General features: G+C 34.6%; 1 protein-coding gene across 1 annotated transcript; it reads left to right on the top strand.

Annotated features, from left to right (window-relative positions):
* Positions 1 to 7,435: 7,435 nt before the first annotated feature.
* On the top strand, positions 7,436 to 8,407 carry LOC102020887 (olfactory receptor 6C3). Its single transcript, XM_005397500.1, has one exon. It carries the CDS (start codon positions 7,436 to 7,438, stop codon positions 8,405 to 8,407), a length of 972 nt encoding a protein of 323 aa, XP_005397557.1.
* Positions 8,408 to 10,683: the final 2,276 nt, after the last annotated feature.

Raw genomic sequence — 10,683 nt, 5'->3', positions numbered from 1 at the left:
GGTGCTGTAGGTTTCTAATCATTAGTCAATTCTAATGACCTAGTTTTTTTTTTTTTTTGTCAATACTTTATTTACCAATGTCACATAACATAACACAGTCCTCAGCACTTAAACTTTTAGATATTGACAGTTCTGTCCAGAAAACAAAATCCTCATGCTGTGTGACCCACGAATGAACGTCCTCATATCTCAGGGTCTGATACTTAACTTGCTCATTGTACAAGCAACTCTATAAAGTAATATTCCCTAATTACATTGATTAGGATATTTAGTTATAGTTGAGATTTTTCATTTTAATTTTTTAAAGGTATATACTTATACTATATGCAATTTACAGTTATCTGGGGCGTGTGTACATGCACATAATACAGTTTGTTTCTTTTTCTGTAATCCCTTTCCCTTTCGCTTCCCCCTCCCACCCTCCCAAGCTGTCTCCTGCTCAAATTCCTTTTTCCCTGTTTTCATCCTTATCAATATTATTCATCTTAGCTCATGTTCATGGCATATAATGATTAAGTTATTTAGGTTATTAGGTCTCTGAAGTTGGCATATCTTTATTCTACTTACTTCCTCTTCCTCTCCCTCTACCCCTCACATGTGGTCTCTTGGTCCTCTTTCCATTAGTAAGAGCTCCATCTCCTTGTCTCCCTCTAGTCATCCCTAATCATTCTCTTTGTTTAGACTTTATATGACTCGAATGAGGGATACCATATGGTATTTAAAGTTGTATGTCTGAATTATTAAACTCAGCATTATATTTTCCAGGTGCATGCATTTCCTGCACATGTCTCAAATTTATGATTCTTCATAGTAGTATTTCATTATATATAGATACCACATTTTCTTTATCTAGTGATATGTTGATAGTTATACAGACTGTTTCCAGAATTCAGCTATTACAAGTTGTGGTGCAATAAACAATGGCATGCACTTATCACTATAGTATGATGTCTTTAGCTCTTTGGGGAAGATACCAAGAATGGGGATTGTTGGTTCATATGGAATTCTAGTTTTAGTTCTTTGAGAAATCTCTGTACTGATTTTTCTGGGGGGCAGGGCATCTGGAATCGAACTGAGGACCTCACACTTGCCAGGCAGGCCCTGTGGCACTGAATTAAATCCCTGCTCTCTCTATACTGATTTACATAATGATTGTGCTAGTTTACATTCCCACCAACCTTGCCAATATTTGTTATGTTTTTGAATTTTAGATAATTTTCATTCATTCTGGAGCAAGATAGAATCTTAGAATTGTCTCCATTTGCATTTCTACAATAGCCAGATACAGAGAGCCCTTTCCAATCCTCCTCACAGCCAAGGACGATTATATTTGTGATCCCATGAGAAATTATTGGAATTCTAGCAAATTAATTCCAATCTACCACTTCCAGTGCAACCCATGGTGAGAATGAAGACACCAAAGCATGTTTGTAGTTATGGGGAGCCAAGGGGTCCCAAGTACAGCCATGATGATGGCTATCCAGAACAAAAGCCAAAACCCAGGACGGAACCCAGATTTTAGTCATTTATGAAGGGAGTGGCTTGAGGATGAGTGACTGTGAGAGTGGCGGGAAATACGTGAATGATATGAGCTGGGCCAGGTAGGAGGCCTGAAATCACCTCTGCCATATGCAGAGAGAAGGATATGCAGAAAGAGTAATCTGCATAACACAACTGAGATAGTACCTAATGTTTTGGGGTCAGTGCTTCAGCTTTGATGTGTAATCTTTCTAGCCCCAGGAAGTCACATCCTCTATTCCTCAGGCTCATGCTAGCCAACACTTTAGAGCATTGGCTCACACATCCCACCTCATCCTGGCTCACTCAAGGGAGCAACAGGGGCTTGGGAAAACACACCAGCCATCTCCAAAGATTACCATCAGCACCTCCACTAGGTCAATATGCATTGCCTAAAGTCAGTTGAATGGATAGGGAAAAACCTAGACAGCTCAGTACACTTCAATACATGGAAATAGCTTAAGTGGGTCTTTCTTTTCCAGAACCATGAACACTCAGTTTGACAATTAGAAAGAGAACCACAACAACACAAACAACAACAAATAGACCCCTTAAAATTAAAAATCCGATAAAAAATGTGCAACTGTAACGGACACTTCTCAGAAGTACAAGTCATTAATTAATACATAAAAGTTCAACATCTCTGTTCATTACAGAAATGCAAAGTAAAACAACACAGATTCCACCAAGAAGTAAATGAATAAATAAATTGTGATACCAATAAGTAATAAAATAAACTATCCATACAACAAATAGTATGGATGATTCTCAAAATAAGTGAGAGGAGCCTAGTTAAAAAGAATACTGTATTATTCTATTATTCAGCCAACTTCCAGCCATGAGAGATACAGGTTTTTCTTTGAGAGTTTCCTCTCACTAATTTGGCTACAGGCAGGTGAATAAGCTATGCCATTTATCTGTTGCACCCCTTGTTTGTGACAACTATGTCAATACTTCTACTCTGATGATGAGGAAAGATGGCAGAGCAAAACACCAGCGAATCCCAGCTCTCCAGTAACCAGAATGAAAACACGAGGGAAACAAAAAATTAGGAAACAGAAAGAGAAGTAGAGGGGCTGGGGATTCAGCTCAGCGACACAGTGCCTGCCTAGCAAGCACAAGGTCGTGAGTTTGATTCCTGGTACTGGAAGTAAAACAAAAAACAACAAAAAAAGAGAAGTAGAGTTCCAGGAATCAATGAATTGCTGACAGGAGGAGTAGGAATTACAGAAAAACTGCAGTATCTGAAGACAGTGCAGAGAGAAGAATGATGCAGTACGGAATGTTAACCTCAGTTCCCAGGGAAGAGGAGCTGTTTCTGCAAATACAAAATTTAAGCCAGATTGGGGTTGGCAGCCCTAACGAGAATGCAATGTCACTGTACAGCAGGTCTCCAGAATTTATCTTGCATAACTGAAGTTTTATGCCTATTCACTAGTAATTCTCCATGTCATCCATTGCTTAATATTTGACAGTCAGATTTCTACTCTCCAATTTTATAAGTTTGACTGTCTTAGCTATCTCTTAAAAGTAAAGTTATGCTGTATTTGACCTTCTGTGACCAACTTATTTCACTCAGAATGAGGTCATCCAGATTCATCCATGTTGTAACATATGGCAGAACTTCCTATTTTTGTAAAGATGAATGATATTGCACTATAAATATGTCTCATTTTCTTTACCTATCCTTTTTCAATGGAAACGATGCTCATTGTAAGGACCAGAGCTCCCCCAAAAAGAACCGCAGCCATCCTCAGTGACAGCAAGGACCCAAGCTCCTCCCACAATGAGAACAGCTGAGTTCATATCAGGAAAGCCAGAACGACAAGCTCCTCCAGGAGAATTATCAGCACACCATTTCCCCCTCCAGTTCTCCTTTTTATGCTGTTGGTAACAATCCTTGGGGCCTTCTGTACCAAGAACCATACTGATTTAGTTCACCTGGATGTTACATGCTGACCATTCAGTAGTCCACCATAGTCATTAAAAATCTATTTAACTTTAAAGTAGAATTTCTGAAACAAACATAACTAATTAAAATACTGAAGTATGTATTTAGTTGGTAAGATGATCACATGAACAGGATTATTCAAAGAAAATTGTATTGCACATCCACGTGAGATTTAACCTGCAACAGAGAGAAACACGAGAACAACTTAGTGTTCCCAGGGATGAATTTCTGGGTGCAGGGCCATTAACATTCTCCTAATACCTTTAGATCTACAGTGTTTGGAAAAAAAACACATGAAGATTAACATGACACTAAATGTTTACTTGATTTTTTTTTTACTGTATTCTCTTTATTAGAGAAAAGAGATACAGACATATGAAAGACAGAAGAGGTTACAGTAAAAACCTGACATGTTAAATTCAAGCCTATTTTAGTATGTGCTCATAAGGTAGTTTATTTTTTAATGCATGGGCATCTTGTCCCCTTGAAATACTTAGGAAAGGTGAGCAACCTCATAATAAGTGTAATAACTTATGCCAGAATTCTTCTCTAGATTTAGCATTTCAGAATCAACAGAAGGCATCGGCTTTGAAGAAATCTTTGATTCCAGGCCTAATGCAGAAAAATGTTGCATGAGAATGAAAAAAAACTAATACCAAATAAGAAGGAAACAATCAAAATTAAATATGTATGGTTTAGAAAAGTTAAAAGCCACCCTGAAGATTTTCCTCTTGTCTGCGGCCCAAAGGGGAAAGATGTCAATTTAAATTTTCCCTGAAATATTTATCAAACACTAATGTGATCTAAAACAAATTAAAAATTTATAGTCCATGTGTTCCTAATAACACTTACAAAAATTATTAGAGAAGCAACTTGGAATAATGCATAGAGCACGGAGCAAGAATTTATCTAGGGTTTTCTATAAGAGCTATGATAATTTATAAGCAAACGTTAAAAGATATAGTCAGATTCTGCCATTTTGTAGCACATAATGAGAAATGTATTCAACCACTAATCACCAATGGTGACTAAGATTTTTTTAAAATTGGTTAAAAATGTATCTCAGTTGAAAGTATAAAATTCCATTTCTGGAGTGGTCTTGCAAATAAAAACAGACAAACAAACAAACAACAAACCTGTACCTAACCCTCACTCTAACCCTCACCCTCACCCTAACCCTAAACCTGACTTAAGTTTCTAAATCTAAGCATAGCAATTGCAGGAATTTGTTAGGACTAGGAGACCAGAAGATTCCAACAAGGGTGACACTGCTGCACATGTCCCTGCCTGAATGGTACACTTCCATATTAGTTGGGTTTTTGTGATAAAAATAAAATATCACTTTTACTATTTCTACAACATTAAATAAGAATTAAACAAGTATAAATAAGAATTAAACAAGTATATCACTTCCTATGCTACAGAGCCACATCTTCCAAAATGTTTTATTGAGCACTCTTACAGAAGCAAAATCATTCTTAAACAAAAACGTATCCCAGCCATGATATAGTTCTGTAAGGGTGACCAGATTATTATTTCTTGCACAATATATATTTATATCAAAACATGTAGTATACTATAAATATATATATAATTTTTAAATCATACTTTAATAATGCTGGAAAAATAAAATAATTTTATTGTGTAAATTTATTGCTGTATTATACCAGATATGTATGATTTTGCCAAAATATAACACTCATTTGTATTGAAAATTCTTATAAGATGATATATTATTGATTTCTATGAATTTATATCAAAATATGTTATAATTCAATTACATATATTTTATTGCCAAAATATATGGAAAATAGTATAGAATTAGAGAATATTTAGTTATAATCAACTAGTTAGAATGTCAATAAATAAAATCATTTTATGATATTTCCTGTTAGAATGGTAAAAAGGATAAATAAATATAAAGGTCAACAAGAATAACATGAAGAACCAAAATGACAGGACAATTAATATTGAAATTTTTGATGAGAATGAAATAACTTAAGAAATTAAAAACATCTTTAAAAGCTTGAAGCAAATGTGTACATTGTAGTAATTATTCTGTAGCATTGTACAATATTTTTCTTTCTGATGCCGTAAAACCAAACAATACGGGAAATCATTAAAAAAGGTATTTTGTAAAAATTTTCATATTTCAAAGTGATGTATAAATATTAATCAGGTTAAGAATTTCAATTTGAGACAAAGTGAGTTGCATGACTATTTTTATTATGAAATATTAAGAAAAATATTTAGAATTTGCAATTAAGGAAATAAATGCTTTGTACAAGACAACACTGTCGGTTCTCTGTGGATTACAAAGATGATTTTATCCATTCTCAAAGGACAATCACAAAAGAAAGGTTTAGGACACTACTGAGACACTATAGGATGGCATCAAGAAATCCCTCTTGGTCTACAGGACAGTAGAGATGTGGCTTGGACTTTGTCTTGTTCTCAAGAGACCAAATCATTCTAAGTCAAAACAAGAAGAACTAGAATATTGGAGATACAAATACAACCCCACAGAGCAGGATCCTAACTTAAGCATCTATAAGTCATAAAACCCCCACATTTCCAGATCTTTCTCTGTCCTTTCTTGAATATTATTTCTTAGCTTTCTACAAATATAGGACAGGTAAATACTTATTACTACATCTTTTGAAGTTTTCTGGCATTCCATTTTTACTTCCTGAAGTCCAACTATCATAAAATAGGGAAAAATAATATCAAATTTGATTAATGTGCTCTTTGCTAGTGTCTGACGGAGAACAAATGACTTTCTGTTCTGTCCTTCACTGTAGATTTGACAATCTAAAATATGCAGGGGACACATCAAGATGTAGCAGACCATATGTACAGCCTGGTATTCCCAGGGCAGTGTTTGAATAGCTGGGAATGAACTGACTACATTAAGATGAAAGGAAGCCGTTTCACTATACATCTCTGGATGTCCTTGTGAGTGAGCGGCTGCACAGGCTGAGTGATATTATGTAAGGCAAAATTACGAGGGAATAAAACATTTTTCCATAAAGCCTGGTAGATAAAGAGGGCTGATTTCAAGTTGAAAACATACCTGTGCTGTCATCCCACTGGAAAAGTTGCTAAAATCTAAGGCAAGTATTTTTTCCCCTCTATTCTCCATAGCAATAAATAAATAAATAAATATATATTGCATGTCCACTTCAGCTCAAAAATAATAATGTCTAAATATACTCTATGTTTTCTAGCATATCATAGATGACATCAAACATTACAGACTTATGAAATTGTAAGTGAACATACTATATAAAATATGGACTGTATCTTATACAAAATAAGATAATATGTGCAGAATCTTCCTATATTTCTTATCTTATATTAAGTATACAGAATAAAAATAGAATGTTCTCATTATTTTGACAAAATATTAATATTAAAAATAAAATTGGCAATTAGAGTAGTGGCATATATTTTATTTTAAGCAATTTTTAATTAGCTTCTTATATCAGAAAAAGAATTATCATTTATTACCTTAGTCTTCTAATTTTCTCCTTCAGATATTGATGGAATTAATGTCTATTTTCGTTTTTAGGTTGTAAACTTACCTAAGGTATCTAGTACATACATCATGGAGAAAGAGAGACAAGAACATCCTTCATACGATTATTTCAGCAAAGGCATTTTGTATACATTGCACAGAAAACAAGAATTATTGATTTCATTCTGTCTCAAATATGGGCTGCCACACAAAAATTCTTAACTTCTGCTTTTATATCTAGAATAAGTGAAGTAGGGAACAAGTTGAATTCACAGTTACGTATTAAAATATAATGCAAAGAAAATATTCAAAATTAAATTGTTACAGTCTGTGGAAGATATTTGAGACTGGTTTATATTGAATTGTATTATTCCTCTTCCTTTTAATTCTCTCTTCCCTAAAATATCTTTTAAGATGGAAAAAGGGAAGCGATAGAGGGACAGGGACAGATGAATCGCACAGCAATTACAAACTTTGTCCTCCTCGGCCTTTCTGATGATCCTGACCTTCAGATTGTCATCTTCCTCTTTTTATTTATCACATACATATTAAGTGTCGCTGGAAACCTGACCATCATTACTCTAACCTTGCTGCACCCCCATCTGCAGACGCCCATGTGTTTCTTTCTCCGGAACTTCTCTTTTTTGGAAATATCCTTTACAACTGTGTGCATCCCTAGGTTTCTTGGAGCAATTATCACCAGGGATAAGACCATTTCTTACAACAACTGTGCCGCCCAACTCTTTTTCTTTATCTTCATGGGGGTGACTGAATTTTACATCTTAACCGCCATGTCCTACGACCGCTACGTGGCCATCTGCAAGCCCCTGCATTATGCCACCATCATGAGCAGGAAGCTCTGCATACTGCTGGTGCTGTGTGCTTGGGCGGGCGGGTTTCTGACCATCTTTCCTCCTCTAATGCTTCTTCTCCAGCTGGAGCTTCTCCAGCGCTTCTCCAGCGCTTCCAACGTCATTGACCACTTCGCATGCGACTACTTTCCCCTCTTGCAACTATCTTGCTCAGACACGCAGCAGCTAGAGGTGATTGGTTTCTACTTTGCTTTAGTTACCCTTCTGTTCACTTTGGCACTAGTCGTTTTGTCTTACATGTACATTATTCGAACCATTTTGAAAATTCCCTCTGCCCATCAGAGAAAGAAGGCTTTCTCCACCTGTTCCTCTCACATGATCGTCATCTCCATCTCTTATGGGAGCTGCATATTCATGTATGCTAACCCTTCTGCCAAGGACAAGGCCTCGCTGACGAAAGGAGTCGCCATTCTCAACACCTCTGTGGCTCCCATGCTGAACCCCTTCATTTATACTCTGAGGAACCAGCAAGTGAAGCAAGCCCTCAAGGATGTGGTCCACAGAGTAGCATTTTCTGCAAGTAAATGGAACACATTTTTGGAAGAATAAAAGATGGCATAAAAATCAGTTAAAGGTTTGAAATTCTGAAGTATCTGTATTAAATATCCAGCTGTCTTATAATTGCTTTATATGGCATGTTATACATAGTTTTATATATTCATAGTCAATTTCTTCCCCTTCCACAGGCAAATATATCTAATGCATTGTTTATTGAGTTATTCAGTAATATAGTAACCTTATTCTCCCACCCCAAATTTTCTGGCAATGAGATATATTTATTTAAGACACACTGTATGGTATGTTATATTAAAACAGGTTTAATTCTCTCATCCCATAGAAAAGCATATATGCTATCTTGTATTTTGTAAGTAACATCTCAAACCGTGTAATTTAGGTTGTGTTTTCAAGATGAGCATTCACAACATCTTAATATTTGTAGACAAAGTTTTTCCTTTGTGTTGGCTTATTACATACAGTTTTTACAGGCAATATGGATGTGACATTTAACTTTATAGGTAGAATGCTGTACTTGATAAAAGTAAAATTTGCAACTTTTATTTTTTCTATGTATAAAAATAAAGTTAGAATGCACTGTAAACATTTTAAGCCTAAAGGCAACAATTCAGTAATTAATCTTTTGGCTTGAGGTATCGGTCACTTATAAATAGTTTTAATGTGGAAAATGTCTACCTCAAATCTTCATATTTTTCTGGTTTTCTGAAATAATATGATTGGAAAACTGTCTAACATTTTAATTCTAGATTTTTATACTATGGAAACATACAAAAGGAGATATAAAAGTGATTCAAATATTTTAAAGGTCTTGTTACATAGATTTAACCTAGTTCAAAGAATTTTTATTCATTACATCTCAACCATCTGCTGTAATCTGGAAGCCAAAACATTCCAGAATTTGGAATTAGAATCGCAGCATCTCTCTAAGGATTTTAATCTTTAGGATTTTTAAAAATATTATAAAGTAACACATACCACTGAATGTTTCTAAATACCTTTTACTTTTACCTTTTATTCATTTATTTTTCATTTCGAGATTCAATACTGTGTCCAGTAAAGAAATGCTTTAGTGGTGGAAAGAATTTGTTTTTGCCCTAATGCAGATCTAGTACGGAGGGAGAAAAAAATAACTGAGTAATCACAAGATGATTGTGTGCTATATTCCTGTATAATATGGGTATTCCTAAATTTATTGAGGGTTACGAAATTATGCCAGTAAATAAAATAAAATAATTGTTATTTTTGTTCCCTATAAGAGGATAATGGTCATGATAGAGAAAATAATTATAAATAGTATCACAAAGCCTTCACTAATAACTGACACACTCCCAATCTGTCAAACATAGTACTAAGCCATAAATATAATTACATATTTGTTTCAGCTGTCTCGTGACTGACATAGTAATAACTTTTTCCATTTACCAAAGGATTTATCAGAGATGCCACACAGATAATATGGCCGATTTTATGCTTTTAAACTGAACTAGCATGAGAAAACAGAAATTGTAATTTTGACCAAATTCAGTGATTAAAGGAATTATATTTAAGTGTAATGTTTAGTCTCTTCAACTTTAGCAAAAAGAAAGAAAAATACTGATTATCAGTCTATGTGTGTTTGGGTGTCCATTCAAAGGTTGTTTCAGTTTAATAAGCTCATAATTATTACTAACAAAGTATAAGCAATATGAGACATGTTTTTCTAGAGCAAATATGTAGACAGTTATTTTGAATTTTTGAGTTGTGATATTTGTCTTCAATTTAACCTCAAAAAATATTTAGGCAATTACATGTAGTCACTTTTCAAAGCTAGTACTACAGTTGGGACATTATTTTCTTATTGGGTGATTAACGTCAAGAAAATATAAATCAAACCACAAAGAGACACCACTTGCGTGTGAATGATATTATGAAAGAGATATTAACAAATGCTGGTGTGGATTTGGTGAGAAAGAAATCCTTGCCCGTTCCTTTATTGGAATGTAAATTAGTGCAGTCATTATAGAAAACAGAATAGATTCCTCACAATATTAAAAATAGGACCACTATATGATGAAGTAATCTCACTATTCGGTATATATTCAGGGAAAAGAAAGCCTGAATATGGGTACAGAGAGGGTACATATATGCTCCCATGTTTATGCTGCACTTTCACAACAGCTGAGAGAAGCAAATAAACTCTAGGTGTCAACTGACAGATGGATAAAGAAATAATACTTATACGTATATATATACATATCTATATATTATTCAACGCAAAGAATTGAATTCCTTTATTTTCAGCAACATGGATGGAAATGGAAATCACTGTG

This window comes from Chinchilla lanigera, unplaced genomic scaffold, assembly GCF_000276665.1.
Source record: "Chinchilla lanigera isolate Chin_1 unplaced genomic scaffold, ChiLan1.0 scaffold00057, whole genome shotgun sequence".
NCBI lineage: Eukaryota > Metazoa > Chordata > Mammalia > Rodentia > Chinchillidae > Chinchilla > Chinchilla lanigera.
The sequence above is the reverse complement of the archived record's forward strand: the minus strand, read 5'-3'. Positions and strand labels throughout refer to the sequence as shown.